The sequence below is a fragment of the Oryctolagus cuniculus genome, chromosome 16 (assembly GCF_964237555.1).
Source record: "Oryctolagus cuniculus chromosome 16, mOryCun1.1, whole genome shotgun sequence".
NCBI lineage: Eukaryota > Metazoa > Chordata > Mammalia > Lagomorpha > Leporidae > Oryctolagus > Oryctolagus cuniculus.
Window position 1 is genome coordinate 64,155,801 of NC_091447.1, and position 21,680 is coordinate 64,177,480.

General features: G+C 41.1%; 1 protein-coding gene across 1 annotated transcript; it reads left to right on the top strand.

The window, feature by feature from the left end:
• Positions 1–19,481: 19,481 nt before the first annotated feature.
• Positions 19,482–20,411, top strand: LOC100347446 (olfactory receptor 7A17-like). Its single transcript, XM_008249339.2, has one exon. The coding sequence runs from the start codon at positions 19,482–19,484 to the stop codon at positions 20,409–20,411; it is 930 nt and encodes a 309-aa protein (XP_008247561.2).
• Positions 20,412–21,680: the final 1,269 nt, after the last annotated feature.

The window sequence follows — 21,680 nt, forward strand, 5'->3', positions numbered from 1 at the left end:
CAGGGGATTCCAATTCAATCCCATCAAGGTGGCATGTACCAATACCATCTCACTAGTCCAAGTGACCAATTTCAGTTTATAATTGATCACACTGATAGGTCTAAGAGTCAAAGGGATCACACAAACAAGACTAGTGTCTGCTAATACTAACTGATAGAATCAAAAAGGGAGAGAACGATCCATCATGGGAAGCGGGATGCACAGCAGACTCATAGAATGGCAGATATCCTAAGTAGCACTCTGGCCTCAGAATCAGCCCTTAAGGCATTCGGATCTGGCTGAAGAGCCCATGAGAGTATTTTAGGGATGGAAAGCCAAGACACTCTGAAAAAAAAGAAGACCTAAATGAAAGATCTCTGCAAGTGAGATCCCAGTGGAAAGAACAGGGCTATCGAAGAAGGAGGTACCTTTCTCTGAAGGGAGGAGAGAACTTCCACTTTGACTATGACCCTGTCTGAATAAGAAGAAAGTCGGCAAACTCAAAAGGCTTCCATAGCCTTGGAAACTCATGACTAGAGCCTAGGGAGATTACTGACGCCATAAACAAGAGTGTCAAATTGTTAAGTCAACAACAGGAGTCACTGTGTACTTACTTCTCATGTGGGATATGTCCTTAATGTGTTGTCCAATGTGAAGTAATGCTATAACTAGTACTGAAACAGTATTTTACACTTTGTGTTTCTGTGTGGGTGCAAACTGATGAAATCTTTACTTAATATATACTAAATCAATCTTCTGTATATAAAGATAATGGAAAATGAATCTTGATGTGAATGGAAAGGGAGAGGGAGTGGGAGATGGGAGGGGTGGGAATGGGAGGGAAATTATAGGGTGTGAAAGCCATTGTAATCCATAAACTGTACTTTGGAAATTTATATTTACTAAATAAAAAATATTAATATTAAAAAGTAAAAGAAAAAATATTTATTTATTTATTTTTCTGAACTCTTATTTAATGAGTACAAATTTCATAAGCACTTTAGGAATATAGATATTCTTCCAAATATATCCACCCTCCCACCGCCACTTCCACCCCAGTTCCTGCTTCCTCTCCCATTCCCAGCCCCATTGTCCATTAAGATTCATTTTAAATTAACTTTATACACAGAAGACCAACTCCATACTAAGTAAAGATTTCAACAATTCAACACACATGCACACTATAAAAAACTGAGAACAAGCTTTACAGTTAATTCTCATAACACAACTCATTGAGGACAGAGGTCCTACATGGGAAGAAAGTACACAGTGACTCCTGTTGTTAATTTAACAGTTAACACTCTGATGTATGACATCAATGATCACCTGAGACTCTTGACATGAGCTGCCTAGGCTATGGAAGCCTTCTGAGTCCACAATCTCCATCAGTATTTAGACAGGGCCATAAGCAAACTGGAAGTTCTCTCCTCCCTTCAGGGAAAAGTAACTCGTTCTTTTATGGCCTCTTCTTTCCCCTGGGGTCTCACTCACAGAGAGCCTTCAAGTAGGACATTTTTTCTCTTCTACAGTGTCTTGGTTTCCATGCCTGAAAATTTTCAGCCAGACCAGGAAGCCTTAAGGGCTGATTCTGAGGTCAGAGTGCTGTTTAGAGTGATTGTCATTCTATGAGTCTGCTGTGTGGACTGCTTCCCAGGTTGGAATTTTCTCTCCTTTTTAATTCTATCTATTGTTATTACCAGACACTTGATCTTATTTTTATTATTCCTTTAACACTTAATCCTATCTATATGATCACCTTAACACTTTATATGGTCACTGTAACACTTCAGATGGCATTTTTACCAAACAGCTTAAAGGGATTTAGGGTCCTATGACAAGTTTTTAGCTTTACCCTTAGAAGTACGTCCATAGGAATATATGCAAGACTATACAGCTCCTCTCTCTCTTTTTCCCACTTTTATTTTTTTGCCAGAATCTATTTTCAATTGACTTTAAACACATATGTGATTCTATGTTAAGTAAAGAGTTCAACCTATGGTATTAAGAAGGGAAAAAAAGAAAAAATTGTTCCTTGACTATCAAAACAAGGGCTGTTCAATTCACTGCTTCTCAAAGTGTCAATTTCACTTCTACAGGTTTCTTTACAGGTGCTCTGTTAGTTGTCACAGAACAGGGAGAACATATGGTATTTGTCCCTTTGGATCTGTCTAATTTTACTAAGTATGATATATTCCAGATTCACCATTTTGTTGCAAATGACTGGATTTCTTTTTTTAACAACTGGGTAGTATTCCATAGAGTACATATCCCATAATATCTTTATCCAGTCTTCAGTTGATGGGCAATTATGTTGAACGCATGTCCTAGCTATTGTGAAATGAGCAGCAATAAACATGGGGGTGCAGATAAATCTGCCTTTTATTTGGTGATTTTATAACCTTTGGGTAAATTCCCAGGAGTGGAAATGCTGGATCATATGGTAGGACTATATTCAGATTTCTGAGGTATTGCCCAACTGTCTTTCATACTGGCTTTTACCAGTTTACATTCCCAGCAACAGTGTATTAGGATACCCCTTTTCCCACATTCTTGCCAGCATTTGTGGTTTGTGGACTTCTCTATGAGAGCCATTCTACATGGGTGAGGTGAAATCTTGGTGTTGGTTTTGATTTGCATTTCGCTGATGGCTAGTGATCCTGAGATTTTTTCATGTGTCTGTTGGCCATTAAGATTTCCTCTTTTGAAAAATGTCTGTTTAAGTCCTTGGTGCATTTCTTCACTGGGTGGTTTGTTTTGTTGTGGTGGAGTTTCTTGATGTCTTTTTATATTCTGCTTATTAATCCTTTAGCAGTTGCATAGTTTGCAAATAATTTCTCCCATTCTGTTAGTTACCTCTTCACTGAGTGTTTACCTCTTCACTATCACATTATTCCTGAGTGTTTCTTTTGCAGTACAGAAGCTTCTCTATTAGATGTAATCTGATTTTCTTTCTAATTTTTGCCTTGATTTCCCATGCCTCTGGGGTCTTTCCAATAACTCTTTGCCAGTGCCAATGACTTGCATGGTTTCCTCAATGCTCTGTAATAATTTTATGGTGTCAGGTCATAGATTTAGATCTTTGATCCATGTTGAATGGATTTTTGTGTAAAGTGTAAGGTAAGGGTCCTGTTTAATATTCCTTTATGTGGAAATCCAGTTTTCCCAGCACCATTTGTTAAGATATTGCCCTTGCCCCAGGGTTTGGTTTTAGTACCTTTATTGAATGTAAGTTGGTTGTAGATGCTTGGATTGACTTCTGGAATTCCTGTTCTATTCCATTGGTCCATCTGTTTTTGTACCAGTACCAGGCTGTTTTGATTATAACTACCTTGTAATATGTCTTAAAATCTGGTATTGTGATGCCTCCAACTTTGTTTTTGTTGTATAAGATTGCTTTAGCTATTTGAGGTTTCCTGTGCATCCATAAAAATTTCAGCCTCATTTTTCTCTATATGAGAAGAATTTCTTTGGTATTTTGATTAGTATTGCATTGAATCTGTAAATTGCTTTTGGAAGAATGGACATTTTGATGATACTGATTCTTCCAATCCATGAACATGGAAGTTTTTTCCATTTTTTGTGTCTTCTTTTATATATATATATATATAAAAGTTATATATATATATAACTCCACAACTGTGTTGACCCTGCAATGTCAACATGTCCCCACAGAGCCCATTCCATAAGCCATCCAAAAACACCACCATAAGGAGATCAGAGGGGAAGTTTGGTAGGCAATGTGGTTTTCCTCAGGGGATTGGAGTTCTGTTGAGCATTTGAGCGATCTGCCCTGAGATAGGGAAGTTCCCTGCTCACAGACACTGAGTAGAAGTTAAAAGAGCAGCTGTGAGGGGTGCCAGGGAAGAGGGAACACTTTGGGACCAGAATTCTGTAGACTACCACATCTCATCATCCCTAGAAATACACACACATTTCTCAATACAATTTCTATGAACAAGCCAAATATATTTTCTTTATACCATAGACGAAGCATATTTCAATGTATATTGACTTTAAACTCATGCTCAACTGTATATATTGCTTTATATATATATATATATATATATTTCTTTTAGAGACATTTAAAACTGTTGGTTAAATTTATTCCAAGGTATTTGATTTTTTGTAGTTATTGTGAATGGTATTGATCTTAGAAGATCTTTCGCAGCCATTGAAACTGTCTGTGTATACAAAGGCTTTGTTGTGTGTGTCTGTGTTGATTTTATGTCCTACTATTTTACCAAGCTCTTCTATGAGTTCCAATAGTCTCTTGGTGGAGAATATATATATATATATATATATATATATATATATAATCATGTCATCTTAAAATGGGGAAAATTTGATTTACTCTTTCCTGATTTGAATCCCTTTGGTTTCTTTTTCTTGCCTAATGGCTATGGCTAAAACTTCCAGGACTATATTCAATAGCAATGGTGAGATTCTGCATCTTTGGTTCTGGATGAGTGGGAATGCCTCCAACTTTTCCTCATTCAATAAGACTTTGGCCATAGGTTTGTCACAAATTCCCTTGATTGCATTGAAGAATGTTCTTTCTATACTCAATTTGCTTAAGTTTTCATCATGAAAGGGTGTTGTATTTTATAAAATGCTTTCTCTGTACCTATTGAGATAATCATATGATTTTTCTTCTTCAGTTTGTTAATATTATGTATCACATCGATAGATTTGCGAATGTTAAACCATCCCTGCATACCAGGGATAAATCCCTCTTGGTCTAGGTGGATGATCTTTCTGATGTGTTGTTGAATTGGATTTGGCTGGAATTTTATTGAGGATTTTTGCATCAGAATTTTCTGTATATGTAGTTCTCTTTCTCTGCTGCATCTTTTCTGGGTTTAGCAGTTAAGGTGACACTGTCTTCATAGAAATAGTTTGGGAGGATTCCCTCCCTTTGAGTTGTTTGCAATAACTTGACAAAAAGTTGAGTTAGCTGTTCTTTAAATGTCTGGTAGAATTCAGGTGTGAAGCCATTTAGTCCTGGGTTTTTCTTTGTTGGGAGCATCTTTATTACTGATACAATTTCTGTCTTGGATATGGGTCTGTTTTGGTTTTCTATGTCTTCATGGCTCAATTTAGTTAGGTTGTATGTGTCCAGGAATCTATCCATTTTTTCTAGGTTACCTAGTTTTTTGGCATACAGCTTTGTAGTAATTTCTTCTTTCTTTCTGTGATGTATGTTGTTGTATTTCCTTTTTCAACTCTAATTTTATTGATTTCAGTCTTCTTTCTCCTTTTTTGGGTTAGTTGATCCAATGGTGTGTCAATTTTGCTTATTTTTTTCAAAAAACCAGCTCTTCATTTTGCTGATCTTTGTATTTTTTTTTGTTTTAATTTTATTGATTTCTTCTCTAATTTTAATTACTTCTTTTCTCCTACTAGTTTTGGGTTTGGTTTGCTGTAGTTTTTCTAGCTCCTTGAGATGCATTGATAGCTCATTTATTTGGTGCCTTTCCAATTTCTTGATGTAGGCACCAATTGCTTAGAACTTTCCTCTTAACACTGCTTTTGCTGCATCCCATAAGGTTTGATAGGTTGTGCTGTCGTCTTCATTTGTTTCCAGAAATTTTTTTATTTCTCTCTTTATTTCTTCTTTGATCCACTGTTCATTCAGGAATGTGTTGTTCAGTCTCCATGTGTTTGTATATGTTCTAGAGATTCCTGAGTTCATGATTTTCAGATTCATTGCATTGTGGTCCAAAAAGATGCATGGTATGATTTTGGGTTTTTTTTAATTTACTGAGATTTGCTTTATGGCCTAGCTGTGGTCCATCCTAGAGAAGGCCCCATGCACCAGTGAGAAGAATGTATATTCTGCAATTGAGTATGAAAAGTTTTCTAGATATCTGTTAGGTCCATTTGGTCTATAGTGTCAATTAACTCTTCTGTTTCCTTGCTAATTTTCTATCTGGTTGATCTGTCCTTTGCTGAAAATGGGGTATTGCAATCCCCTATTACTATTGTATTTGAGACTATGTGCTATATGCTATATTCTATTAAGTGCATATACGTTGGTAATAGTTACATCTTCCTATTGAACTGATCCCTTAATTATTACATAGTGCCCTTCTTTGCCTCATTTAACAGTTTTTGTGTTAAAGTCTAGTGAATCTGATATTAGAATGGCTGTGCCAGCTCTTTTTTGGTTTCTATTAGCAAGGAACATCTTTTTCCATCCTTTCACTTTCAGTCTACATATATTTTGTTGGTGAGATGTGTTTCTTGTAGTGAGCAAATCGATGGGTTTTCTGTTTTAATCCATTCAGCCAATCTGTGTCTTTTAACTGGAGAGTTGAGGCTATTTACATTCAATGTGATTATTGATAAGTAATGACTTTGCCATGCCATCTTTCCAAGAATATTTCTATTTACTTGGGATTTCTTTTGTACTTTTACTGGGAGCTTTCCTTCCTTTACCTTCTTCCATAGTGATGACCATGTTTCTGTGGTTCTGTGTGCAACACATCCTTAAGCAACTCCCAAAGGGCTGGATGGGTGGTAACAACCTCTTTCAGTCTCTGTTTGTCATGGAAGGTCTTTATTTCACCTTTGTTAATAACTGAGAGCTTTGCAGGGTGTAGTATTCTGGGTTGACAGTTTTATTCTTGAAATTGGAATATATCTTCCTATTCTTTGCTAGCCTGTTGGGTTTCTTATGAGAATTCTGCTGTGAGTCTCATTGGAGATCCTCTGAAAGTAATATGGCAGTTCTCTCATGTACATTTTAGAATCTTCTCTTTATGTTTTACTGTAGAGAGTTTGCCTACAATGTGTCATGGTGAAGATCTTTTCTGGTCATGTCTATTAGGAGTTCTATGTGCTTCTTTCTTTCTCTAGGTTAGGGAACTTTTCTGTTATTATTACACTAAAAAGACCTTCTAGTCCTTTCTCTCTTTCCGTGCCTTCAGGAACTCCTAGAACATGCATGTTCAGTTGTTTGATAGTATCCCGTGGATTCCCAACAGTGTTTTTTAGTTTTTTAACTTCCTCATCTTGTGTTTGGTCTGACTGTATAATTTCCTGTGCTTTGACTTCTGAGTCAGATATTCTTTCTTATGCTTCACCAATTCTGTTTTTAAGGCTCTCCACTGTATTTTTATTTGTTCTATTGAGTTTTTCATTTCCAAGATATCATTTTTATTTCCTTTTAAGATCTCAATTTTGTGGGAGAAATTTTCTTTCATGTCATGTATGGATTTCATTAGTTCCTGAATTTGCTTCTAAATAATCTTATGATCAAGTTTTTAAATTCAATTTCTGGCATTTCTTCAGTCTCATCTTCTTCACAATCTAGATGTCATGTTCCTCTGGGGCTGTCATGTTGCCTTCATTGTTCTTGTTTCTTGGATTGGTGCATTTGTTATTCAGCATTTCTTTTTTTTATTTTTGACAGGCAGAGTGGACAGTGAGAGAGAACAGAGCGAAAGGTCATCCTTTTGCTATTGGTTCACCCTCTGATGGCCACCGCAGCCGGCGCGTTGCAGCCGGCACATCGCGCTGATCCGAAGCCAGGAACCAGGTGCTTCTCCTGGTCTCCAATGCAGTGCAGGACCCAAGCATTTGGGCCATCCTCCACTGCACTCCTGGGCCACAGCAGAGAGCTGGCCTGGAAGAGGGGAAACCGGGACAGAATCTGGTGCCTCGACCGGGACTAGAACCCAGTGTGCTGGTGCCGCTAGGCGGAGGATTAGCCTAGTGAGCCGTGGCGCTGGCCGTTATTCAGTATTTCTGAGGATATTCATTGGTCTCTTTGATTTTTCACTCTGGTGGCTTTTATCTTTGGACTATGTTGGATTTCAAACATAGAATCTTAAAGCTGGATTTCATCCAAGAGACAGTGCAATAGTGGTTACCAAAAGCCAGGGAGAGTAGGCAGGAAGGGAGGATGGGCAGAGGTTGTTCACTGAGTACAAAGTTTCAGATGGAAGAGAGAAGAAACTTCTGGCATCTACTGAACCATGCAGTGACTACAGTTAGCAGTAATGCTCATTAAAGATTCTGAATGTCCCCAACTCAAAGAAATGATAAATGTGTGATGTGACACAGTGTTATCTCACATAAATTGTGTCAATTAAAATATGTGTGTCCATGCTTAGCTTTATTGAGGAAAATCACATTGCTGATAAACACTGTACTAATTTGCTTTCTACCAAAAGTGTGTTAGGTTCTCCTTTTCTCTATAACCCTGCCAGTATTTGTTATTTTCAATTTTTGGATAATAGCCATTCTAATTGGAATGAAAAGATACCTCGTTGTGGTGTTTATTTGCATTTCCCTGATGGCCAATGATCCTGAGCACTTTTTCATGTGTCTGTTGGCCATTTGCATTACTCACTTTGAAAAATGTCTCCTCATAAACTTTTCCCATTTCTTAACAGGATTGTTTATTGAGTTTCTTGAACTCTGTGTACACTGTGAATATTAATTCTTCAACAGATGCATGGGTTTGCAAATATTTTCTCCCATCCTGCCAATTGTCTCTTCACTTTGTGTATTGTTTCTTTGCTGTGCAGAAACTTCTTACATTGATATATTTTCATTTGTCTTTTTTGTTTGTTTGTTTTATTGCCTGTGCTTTTGGTGGTCTTACCTAGCTCAACTTATTACAGTGTCTGTCCTAGGTTTTGCTGTAGTAGTTAGATAGTATCATGTGTTAAGTTTGGATCCTAGATGATTTCTGAGTGATTTTTGTGTAGGGTATATGGGAGGGGTCTTGTTTCAAAATTTTGCATATGGAAATATGATTTTCCCTTTACCATTTGTTGATTACATTGTCTTTTCTATAGTAAGTGTCTTTTCCATGTTTGTCAAAGATTATTTCATTGTAGATGCATGGATTTCTTTCGACATTTTTACTCTGTTCAATTATATATATATATATATATATATATATATATATATATATATATATATCTGTTGCTGTGGATTTGTTCTGAGAGGAGGAGCCTGGTGGGGGCAAGAGGCACAGAGTCACCACACAGACCCCAGGAGTCAGGTGAAAGTGGACCAGAGGTGAGCAGCCCACAGACTCATTTACTTCAGTTGATAGGGCAGCTTATATAGCCAAGGCAGCCAATCTGGTCAAGGGGTGGTTTATGCCCTCACCAATCACAGCCTGTTGCCAGGCAGGCTCCATTGCCAGGTGGGTTCTGAAGCCATTCCTGAGTAACTGACACTCGCTTGCCAGCAGCCATCTTGGCATGGCCTTCTCATTCCACCACATTTCCCCCTTTTCATTTATTTTTGAGCAACAGGAGGCACGATTCTTGGCCATACCATTGTTGACCTCATTTCCATGTGGTTTCTGTACACGGCTGTGCCTGTCTTAGGTTGTCCCCCAAGAGATCTTACCTGTCATTGACTAACCAGCCCTGAAAATGGAAGACCACAGGAGTGATTGCTATGGTGGGGGTAAAAAAGGGGAACAATGGTAATCAGGAATGGCATGACTGCACACAGGCTGTGGGCCATTTGAGTGGCTGACCAGAGCTAGTAGGGTTAAACAGTAGCACACATGGCTATGGGTAGTTCCTCAGGGCAGGATGATAGGGCAGCAGCTTAACAATAGGTAGCAGGTGCGTCCACTAACAAGGCAGACTCTCAGTCTTGTTTAGCTGGTTCTGCTTGACTGTCAGTTGCAGGCTTGATGTTTCTGGCTGGTACCCAAATGGGCTGTTCCGCATTCTCTGGAAAGACACAAGCATATCCTCAGCCCTTGATTAGCAGAGGGTGTGGTCCCTTCCATTCTCCTGTCAGGGGGCCTCTCCACCTAACCATAGAGGCCGGAGTCTGGGATGGAAAGGATCCCCAGTGTTTATAAGCTGGGCTGAACACTTGGGAATCAAAAGTAAGAAAATTGATAGTGAAAAGAACCTCAGTCAAAGCAAGCTGTGATTCTGGGGGCATATGATTGTTTTTCTGTCTTTGTAAGAGATCTTTAATTGTCCTATGAGTTCTTTCAATGATTGCCTGTCCCTGTGGGTGGTATGGGATACCTGTGGCAGACTATATGTTCCAGGACCTCAGGAAGGAATTAAATTCCTGTGGTGTAAACGCTGGCCCATTATCAGTCTTTATGGTCCAGGAGACACCAAGGACCAGCATGGGTGACTTAACTACCTTTATCACATAACTAGCCTTTTCTCCAGATTGGGCTGTTGCAAATACAGCCTTTGAATAAGTATCTACCACCACATGGATGATCTTAAGTTTACCAAAGTAGTTAATGCGGGCGATGTCCACTTGCCAGAGCTTATTAGGAGCAAGGCCTTGTGAGTTCACTCCTGCTTCTTCTAGTAGGCCTAACGGGGTGGGGGGGCACAATTCTTGCAAGAGCTCTAGGTGTTTGCATTGGTTCATTGTTAGCTCCAAGAAAAGTGATTTTATGTGGCTTTCTGGCATATGAAATTTTTGGTATAGAATACCGGCTGTTCTAGGTGTTCAATGGAAGCTGTGTTGCAGGAGATAAGGCAATCAACCTTTTTGTTGCCTTGGAAAATAAAGCCAGGTAAACCAGTATGTGATATGCCATGGGTGTTTTCTATGCTCAGTTAGCTCTTTAAGTGTTGTGAACATCTGGTCAATTCTAATTGGTTGAGTTAAAGACTGCAAAAGGGATCATCTTTGCTACCTGGACTGAGAATTTGCTGTCCAAAAATATATTTACCGGCCCATCCTGGCTAAGGAGTAGAACCTTGACTATTGCCCTTACTTCTCCCAATTGTACTGATCCCCCAAAGGGTTCTATATGGATCTTATCTTTTTCTGTTGATGATTTGATCACTATTCCAAACAGTGACTTGTTGGCATCTGTAAACACACACGATGCCATGGGTATAGGTGGATTAGCAGGGAAAGCACGTTTTGGATAGTTTATTTCTAAGGTCTATTTTTCATGTGGGAGTACTGTCCGCTGAAATCTTTTTGTGGGGAGCTGGAAATTGGTCTCCCATTCTGAAGTAGGCCTTATCCTCCTCCACGATGGGAATGGAAAAGAAGCAATCTTTGATATCAATGGTAACTATGTGGAATTCATTAAAAATGGCCCCTGGATGGGGAATGCCAGCCTGGAATGTTCACATCTTTCTTATGATTTTCCTGATGGCTCTCAAATCCTGTAGGAGCCTATATTTTCCCTGCCTTTTTTTGGTATCACAAAAATGGGCGTGTCGTGAGGGCTAGTGAAGGGCTCTATGTGTCCCTTTTCCAATTGTTCCTGTACCAATTCTCTAAGGATGCCAAGTTCAGGTGGTAATATTGGCCACTGCTCTACCCAGATATTTCCTGTTTTTTCCCATTCAATGGGGATTGGACCTGGCATTTCTAGCAGCGGCCCCTAGAATTGGGGTGAATCTCACCTGTAGACTCTCTATTAAAGCTATTGGCTTGTGGAGATTTGTGAACCATGGTAAGGACCACTTGCATGTGTGAGAGCTCATCTCTCCCCCATAAGGTCATGGAAACCTTAGAAATTAGTGGAAAGATTGGTTCCCATATCTGCACTGTCATCTCACCATGTTACAGGCTTGATGACCTGATCAGCTGATTTTAATCCTCTAACACCTTGGAGTTCGTGCCCGGGTGCTGTCTTCCAATGTTGCATTTTACTTGTGTCCCTAGCTTTTAAGATAGTGGCATCCACCCCTGTATCAACTAAACCCACAAAGGCAATGTCATCTAGGTATAGGGTCAATTTTGGCCTCAGATTGAAGATAGGCATTGACCAGTTAATGGTGGTGGGAGTCCCTCTTACTTGCTAAGCTGAGGGCCACCCCGCTGGGAGTTTAAGGCTTGGTCTTGGATCTTTTGCCCAATGAAAGTCTTTTTTACATCTGGGACACAGCCTTTTGGGCTTGCCCCGTCTATCAGCATTTGGGCAGTTTCGCCATAGGTGTCCCATTTCCTGACATCCCCAGCAAACTGGAGGATCATTAGACTTCCTTGTGTTCAGTTTGTTAGGGCCTGTATGAGTGCATCAGCAGATATCTCCTTTGTAGCTACTATCAATTTACAAAGGTCTTCATTATGGACTGGGGCGATTTCAGCTTTTGCCTCTTTGGTAGCACCTTCCCAAGCTAATTGTTTGACCAAATTGTCTTCATCAGGGCCAAGTGGTAATATTTTCTCTACTGCCTCCAAGACTCTGTCGAGGAAATTAGGGAACCATTCACCTGGGCCTTGAACTAGGTTTCTAAAGAGCTGACTATAATTAGGAGGACTTATATATTTTAAGGCTTTAAGTACCAAATCTCTGACCTGATCAAAATAGGCAACTACTCTGATGCGGGCCTGTTTATGAGGGTAAATGTAGGTGCCATGACCTGTAAGCATATCAAAGGTCACTGCAATTCCATAGGCAGCATTGCTCCTCACCACGGTTTCAGCCTCTTCCTCATAGAAAGCTTTCCACGGTAAGAACTGTGGTGTCGACAAACATGCTCTGAGCAGTGTAACCCAGTCAAAATGAGTTTGAAGGTTCGCTGCCATTGTGATAGCACCTGTTCACAACATAGAGAGTCAGGACCTGACTCTTGAGAAGCCTTTTTCAGCATTGTAAGTTCATTTATGGGTGTTGGAATCCAGGGCCTGAATTCTGCATCCGCTCTTACATTAACGGCAAACATGAGGGTAGGATGAGGACTACCAACTGCCCTGAGAGTCTGGGGTGCCCAGGGACTGATACAAACATGGGGATCCTCACTGTGTGTGAATGGGATGACCTTGCTGGATTTTCACCTCAAGGTCATCTAAACTTATCCCATGGATATTTGGGGGGTGGCTGACTAGGCATTGTTGTGTTGTCTGCTGTCATGTTATTTTCACTGTCAGAGCTCTCTCTCCCTAAGTCATCAACTGTTGCCTGTGAGGCAGTGGCCTGGAGTGACAGGCTCTTATCACTCACAGATTCATATGTTTGGTAATCTGTGTGGGCTTCTGAGACGGGGGTATCTTTCCCATGTTTGAGCACTTAAGAGTGGTGTGCCACACCAACTCTAGCCAAAGGAAGACACGCACAGCACTGCTGCCATAACAAAACAAATTCCTAGCACCTCAGTGGCTGATGGCATTCTGCAGGGGGTTCCCTACCTTAAACAGACAGTGGTGTATCAGATCATACGTATGTCCTGTGCTTAGTCGGGGACTTCCTTGATCCGTTAGGTCAAGGCCGTATGCCCACATGGTGTCTCCAGAGTGTCACCTCTTTCAAATGAGGGAAGGTGATTTGGTTCCGAATTCTGGGATGATCAGTCATTTAATGAATTAACCGGGCAAACCGGAAGTAAAAGGAGCTGAGAAGCGGTGTTACACTTCTGGGTGGTGTGTGCCTAACCTGGGGTCATTTAGACTGAGGACAAGGACAGGAAAGGGGCACAGGAGGAGGTTCTGTGCTCACCCTCACAGAACCAAACAGCACACAAAACACCAAGGAGCCTAGTTGCCAAAATCAAGGGGGGACCTTGCCAAGTCCAAAATGCTATCTCTCAGTCATATTGGGCACCAGATGTTGCTGTGGATTCATTTTGAGAAGAGGAGCGTGGTGGGGACAAGAGGCACGGCATCACCACACAGACTCCAGGAGTCGGGTGAAAGCGGGCCAGAGGTGAGCAGTTCGAAGACTCGTTTATTTCAGTTGGTACAGCAGCTTATATAGCTGAGGCAGCCAATCCTGTCGAGGGGTGGTTATTGCCCTCACAAATCACAGCCTGCTGCCAGGTGAGTTCTGAAGCCATTCCTGAGTAACTGACACTTGCTTGTGTCAGTTGGCATGACCTTCTGTTTCCACCACAGATTTATGTATTTATTTTGGGAAATTTGCATCTCAAAAAAGAAAGAATATAATTTTAAAAAAGATTTATTTATTTATTGAGAGACAGAGTTACAGACAGAGAAAGGCAGAGGCACAGACACAGAGAGAGATCTTCCATCCACTGGTTCACTACCCAAACAGCAGCAATGGCTGGAGCTGGGCCAATCTGAAGCCTTGAGCCAGGAACTTCTTCCAGGTCCCTCACATGAAAGTAGGGGCCCAAGCACCTGGGCCATCTTCCACTGCCTTCCCAGAGCATTAGCAGGGAGCTGGATTGGAAGTGGAGCAGCCAGGGCTCGAACCAGTGCCCATGTGGGATGCCAGAATCACAGGTAGATGCTGAACCTACAACGCTACAGTGCTGGACCTTGAATACAATATTTTTCTGGGGAATTTTGGTGCACCGATCTGAAGCCAGGAGCCAGGTGCCTCCTCCTGGTCTCCCATGTGGGTGCAGGGGCCCAAGCACGTGGGCCATCCTCCACTGCCCTCCCGGGCCACAGCAGAGACTTGGACTGGAAGAGGAGCAACTGGGACTAGAACCCGGTGCTCATATGAGATGCCAGCACTGCAGGCAGAGGATTAACCAAGTGACCCACCATGCCAGCCCCTATATTGAGAAACTTAACAAAAAATCTTAATTTGTGATATAATTTCTAAGTGTTAAGAAGTCAGGTGATCTTGGGTTTACAATGGAGAAGTAATTTTCCCTTTTGAAAAAATTTTGTGTAAGATGAACAAATTTCATGTATTTCATATATAGAGTTTAATGCATAATACCTCCCCTCCCTCCCTCCTACCCACACTCTTACCCTGCTCCTTCATTTCTTATTTCTCTTTTAATTTTTTACAATGCCATACTTTTAGTTTATTTCAGAATCACAAGCTTAACCCTCCACTAAATAAAAAAATTCAACAAGTTATAAATAGAAACCAAATATCAATTTTGCTCATATATTGTTGATGTGGATTCATTCTGAGAGGAGGAGCACAGTGGGCGCAAGAGGCATGGAGTCACCACACAGACCCTAGGAGTCAGGTGAAAGTGGGCCAGAGGCGAGCATCCCGCAGACTTGCTTATTTCAGATGGTACAGCAACTTATATAGCTGAGGCAGACAATCCTGTCAAGGGGTGGTTTATGCCCTAACCAATCACAGCCTGTTGCCAGACAGGCTCCTTTGCCATGTGGTTTCCGAAGCCATCCAATCACAGCCTATTGCCAGGCAGGCTCCATTGCCAGTGGCCATCTTGGCAAGGCTTACTCATTCCACCACAATATATAATACATATTTTGCATGCTGTATATTAGTTAAACACAAATCAGGGAAAATATATATTTGTCTTTTGGGGACTGGCTTATTTCACTAAGCATAGTGGTTTCCAGTTGAATCCATTTTGTTGAAAAAACAATATTTCATTTTTTTAACAGTAGTAGCATTCCCTAATATAAATACCACAGCATTTAAATTGCCCAAACATCACACTGCCTGTGTGTCAATTAAAAAGAAAGTAAAACTATGAATCAATACATCTCTTTTAATTTGCAAGCATACTGAAAAATTAAATGAAAATCCCTAACTTTTGATATAATTTCTAGTTGTTAAGAAGTGAAGTGAAAGGGACACATCAGTTTTCCAGAGATGTCAGGAAATGGTGTCCCCAATGGAGCTCTTGGTATGAAGTTCCCAGGACCCTGACCGAGATCAGTTCTTCGATCCTACAATCACAAGAAAATATTAACTCCAATAAGCCAAGTTGCTCAGAGCTTTGTCCCCTGAGAGGTCTTAGAATTCACAGAGAAGGAACAGTTAGAACAGGCTTCATCTGACTTCCAGCATGTTCTCTTAGGAACAGAGGATCAGCAGGAGGATTTGGTTCAGCTTAGACCAGTGTGTCCCATGGGGGAAAATCAGATGCTTACAGGTGAGAGCCCCAGGAGCAAGATGTGCTTAGTGGACAGAGATGGGGAGCTGTAAATTCACCAGAATCTTGGTGCTTCTCAGAGGCTGATGCTTGAGTCCTTCCCACTGTCTTGTGCCCAGTCACCAGCCACCCAGGGAGGAGCCACACTTCCACACGAAGTCCCTTCCCACAGAGACTCCACCCAGGTGAGTCAGAGAGCCAGGTGGTTACTGCAGGAGAGGCTTAGAGAGAAAAGCTGGGAATGTTTGACCTGGTCACCTGATGGCTACACCAGTCTGTTTCAGGTAGAGTTGCAATGCTGGCTTGCTTGCTTGATGATTGCCCATTGTGTTTCTGTGTGATGTTAGAAAATGGAAGTGTCCACAGAAGCCAGGAATGTGGGACTTGTTGACAATGAGGTGATGTTGGAGGAAGCCCTTTCAGAGCAGGGACTGAGAAGCACAAAGTGGTTCCAGTGAACATAGAACAGGGATCAAAAAATCTTTGCAATGAATGGGAGTAGGCATAGGATGGTGGCTGTGAAGGGAAAGACAGGCAAGTGAAGATATTCTTAAAATTAGTTAGTTTTATATTTTATTTGAAAGAGAGAGAGAGATCTCATTCATCCACTGGTTCACTCCTCAAATGACTGCACTAGCTGGAGCTGGAACAGACTAAAGACAGGAGCCAGAAGCTTCATTCGGGTCTCTCACATGGTTGCAGGGGCCCAAGCATTTGGGCCATCTTCCACTGCTTTCCCAGGCACATTAGCCAGGAGTGGGACAGGAAATGGAGCAACCAGGACTCAAACTCATGCCCATACAGGATACAGGATGCCACCATTGTGTGTGGTGACTTTATCAGCTGTGCCACAGGCAGCATCTTATCTGAAACAGCACGTGCTCATCTCTCCTTTTTATTTCTTGAAATGGGGCCTATTGACAACTAGTGAGATAGATTCAGACCAAGAGATTATTTGATTTCTATCTGTGAGAGCACAACATGTCTTTTGTAGCTACTTATCTCAACCATGGGCAACTCTATGGGGGAAAATGTACAGAACAGGTGAATAGCTGCCTTTGCAATTATTTCTTATCCTATCAGGCTGACTGTACTTGTGGGTTTGATAACAATTTACATTATCTAATACCAATTGTCTTGCTTGCATGTGGCCTTGTATTTTGGGGTTAAGGGTGTGTTTATTTCTGCATTGCTTTCATTCTTTCAAACTTGAAACCATTACTGTTTGGCATTTCTTTCTTTTATATACAGAACACAGACTCTTTACTAAGGAGAGGCTGTTCGCCATTTCATTCCTGTGTGTGTGTGTGTGTGTGTGTGTGAGAGAGAGAGAGAGAGAGAGAGAGAGAGAGAGAGAGAGAGAGCTGGAGCATGGCGTGTGTGTGTGTTCATGTTTTGGAGGGAAGATGTAAGTTTACAATTGTGTGTGACTGAAACAAGGCTGTCTTATTGCCTGCCCCGCATTGCTTTGTCAATCTGCAATGTTCTTGTACCTCATTAGAGTTTGTAAATTGTCTTGGTTATACTGACTTCCATTTGCTTTTCACATCTCTGTCGTTCCTTAATGTGTTTTTGTTATTCTCAGTAAATCCATTTTAAAAATCTATTTATTTATTTAAGAGGTGGAGTTAGAGACAGAGAAGGTGGGGGGGGGGTCTTCCATCTGCTGCTTAACTCCCCAAATGGCTACAATGGCTAGAGTTGGGGAAATCTGAAGCCAGGAGCCAGGAGCTTCTTCTGGGTCTCCCAGATGGATGCAGGAGCCCAAGGACTTGGGCCGTCTTCTACTGCTTTCCAGGACATACGCAGAGCAGGATCAGAAGAGGAGCAACTGGGACAGGAACTGGCACCCATATGGGATGCCAGTGCTGCAGGTGGAGGCTCAGCCTTTACGCCACAGCGTCAGCCACTAGATTTATTTCTAAAACCTGCATCACCTTCACCATCACTGGAAACCTATTCTAGCTTATCCCTTGACTCAGCAGCACTCAGGTGCCGCAATTGGCCCAGTGTTGTTTCATAAGTGAATTGATAACTTTAAATTCTACTTCAAAGCCTTTTTGTTACATCCTTTTATTTGGAAATATTGGGCAATTCATCTTGAAGTATTTTCCTCTTTAAAACTGAAATTTACACTCACTGTGTAGCTTTATAATTACAAGGAATTTTGTTTCACAGTTGTTTTCAGCCACTGTACTTAACCTAATGGCATTGTCATTGGTATTTTTTGTTCCAACGAGTGTCGATTTTTAAAAGCTCTTCCCTTACAGAGGGCCTTTGATATAGCAGTTGGGACACTTGGGATGTTGCATCCCACATCACAGTTTCTAGATGCAAGTTCCTGATCCACCACTGATTCCAGATTCTTACTCATGTGCATACTGGGAGGAAATGGTGATGGCCCAGGTTCTCAGGTTCCTGTCACTAACTTGGGAGACTTCAATTGGCTTCTAGGGTTCCAGTCTCTAGCCTGGAACAGCTTCTACTGCTGTGGGCATTTAGGGAGTGAAATAGAATATTGGCTTGCTCTCTCTCTCTCTCTCTCTCTTAATTAAAGGAATTAAAAAATGAATAAAGTAAGTAGATACAAGGTTGAAGCTTGTCATACTAGAATAGAGTCCCACTTTTGCTTATGCCTGGGAGGATTTTTAGCTAGAACTTCCAGGTGTAATTTACACTCACTGTGTAGGAAAGAAAACCTGATGTCACCAATCTGTGTTGTATCAGCTGTCACCCTATCAGAGCACCCAGAGATGAGGAGAGCATGGTAGCAACATGGCTCCAGAAAACTGGGGTGTGTTTGTGCCTGAGTGCTTGCAGGTGTGTCTTGTGTGTTATTGTGTGTGTGTGTGTGTGTGTGTGTACCTGCTGTGGTAAGAGAGCAGTGTTCACAGTTAAAGCACTTGGGCTGTATATTCCAAGGCTCAAATATCCAAAGGTAACATTTACATTAGGGAAAGAAGAACTCAATCTACTTCATATTTAGAAGGAATCCCTTTCATATAACTGCTTACCTTTTCAAAAATGATAAAGTATAAGGGTGGTTGTTAGTGACTGAAGAGGGACAGGGATGGGGAAAGTTTGATTAATGGACACTAAGTTATAGTTAAAGAGGAGTAAGAAGTTCTTGGGTTCCATTACACAGTCAAATGACAACAGATCACATGAATGTACTATAAATTTCTCTAATACAAAATGAGAACATGGGGTTTTGTATGTTTTCACCCTGAAGAAATGTTCCATTTTTGAGGATAGACATATCTAACCTGATTGGACAGAACATGGTGCATGCAGGTATTGCAACACCATGTGGCAACACACAATGCTACTCCTACATAGACAACTGTAAAATAACACCCTTACCCCTATCCTCCTTTATAACTGCTTCCATCTTATTTATAGCATTCATTTGTTTGCTTGTGCTCCAACTACATCATTGGGATGTAGGCAGTTTTGTCCTTCTAATTTATTAGACTTAAGACTGCACGGTGCTTGCAACATTTATGCTGATCAAAAGCAGGAAATAATTACTTACTCAAAGACTAGGAAATGTACATGCAATCGGGATAATGCTAAGTGGGAAATAAACTGCCTTCAGGGATGCCAGTAATCAACGGGATGAGATTCAGGCATAGTATAAAGAAATCAATGTGAGCAGTATCCAAGTGGTGGAAATTCACCAATGGGAGTTGTGAGTGTGTAGAAAGTAACCATGATATTTATCTCTTTCTTGGAAGCCATCACAACAAAATGGCATCAGGGAATGATACACACATTTTCACATTCCTTCTTCTGGGATTCTCAGAGGACTCTGCGCTGCAGCCCCTCATATTTGGGCTCTTCCTCTCCATGTACCTGGTCACTGTGGCTGGGAACCTGCTCATCGTCCTGGCCATCCTCTCACATCCCCACCTCCACACACCCATGTACTTCTTCCTCTCCAATCTGTCATTTTCTGACATCTTTCTCACCTCCACCATTGTCCCCAAGATGCTGGTGAACATCCAGACGCAGAGCCAAGCCATCAGCTATGCAGGCTGCATCACCCAGATGTTCTTCTTCTTGCTTTTTGTAGAGTTGGACAACTTCCTGCTGGCCGTGATGGCCTATGACAGGTTCGTGGCCATCTGTCACCCTCTGCACTACACGGTCATCATGAACCCCCAGTTCTGTGTGCTGCTGGTTCTGGCCACTTGGATCACCACTGCCCTGCATGCCTTGTTGCAAAGCCTACTGGTGCTGCGTCTGTCCTTCTGCACACACCTGGAAATCCCCCACTTCTTCTGTGACCTGGTTGAGGTGGTGCACAGTGCCTGCTCTGACACCTTTCTTAATGATCTCATGATCTATTTTGCATCTGTGTTGCTGGGTGGAGGTCCCCTGGCTGGGATCCTGTACTCCTATTCTAAGATCGTCTCTTCCATCCGTGCCATCTCCTCAGCTCAAGGGAAGTATAAAGCATTCTCCACCTGTGCCTCTCACCTCTCCGTCGTCTCCTTATTTTATTGTAGTGGACTAGGTGTCTACCTTAGTTCTGCTGCCATCCAAAATCCATACTCAACTTCGATGGCCTCGGTGATGTACACCGTGGTCACCCCCATGCTGAACCCCTTTATCTACAGCCTGAGGAATGAAGACATAAAGAGGGCTCTGAAAAGATCTTTAGGAGGGAAGCCATAAATGGAACAATTTTCTCCAAGCATTTCAGGAATCCCAGCCTCAGAAGCTGAATTCTACAGGAGTTTCCATTACCTTGATTTCAATTTCTCAATACATTTGAAGCAACCCGATAATCCAGTCTTCCTCTTTGTTACTTTCTTTCCCTAAGCTAGTCCTGACATCAGATCAGAAATAATCAGGAATTCCCATTTGTCTCATGGGTTATAAGGATATATGGAGCATAATTACTTCTGACATGACACCTATTGTACCAAATAATATACTAAGACAATAGTCATGTGTTTTACTGCTTCTACAGGAAGACTACAGGTGGCAGCTAAGGCCATTTATATAATTTGTAGTCAGTGAAAATCTAAAAGCACAGGTTTTCTCCTTTATAGCGATCATTCCTGTGTATACCACTACTTTAACTGATTTTCCTGGTAATATGAAATTTAATATGTTTAGGTGTTTTTGTAACTTGTCATTGATTTTTATTCTCATTTTTAACTTCCTTTTTATACCTCAATTCCATGTGCAATTATATACCCTTATTCATGAGAAAAACAGGTCCCCAGAGGAATTACTATGCCATTTTTTAGGTAGATATACATTTACAGTCTATGAAACATTGTAACTGCTATCAATATACAAATGGCAAATAGACACATGGTTCCTAGGCAACAGATATTGTTGGGCCAGGAGGGAGGGTCTCTAGTTGTCAAAGTGTATCATGGGAGATCTTGAGTTGAGCCTATTTAGCATTTTGGCTATTCTTATCCTTAGAATCCTGGGTGTGATATTTCCTTGCAAATTTGCAGGAGGGAACTGAGTGAAGTCTGCATGGATCTCCCTGTGTTATTTTTTAGCCATCATAGTCCATAAGAATTCTCAGATAAAATTCAATTTAAAGGCATAAATGATAAAAGAAGAACATGAACAAGTTTTATTGTTAAATAACTTTTAATATGAGTCTACTGTATTTGCATTTTGTTAATTCTATTTTTTAAATTTTAAAATTTTATTTAATGTATTTCATATGTACAGATTTCAGAACACAGTGATCCTTCCCACCCTACCCCCACCCTTCCTCCTGCCAATGCTTCCATCCTTTCTTCTCCAGCCTCTCTTATCCCCTCTCTTAAATTTTACAATGATTACTTTCAGTTTACTTTATACCCTAAGTAAAGAGTTCAACAAATAGTAAGAAGAAAAAACACTGTTCCCCCATAGTGGAGACAAGGGCTGTAAGCAATCTTAAAATCTCAAAATGTCAATTTTACTCCTGTT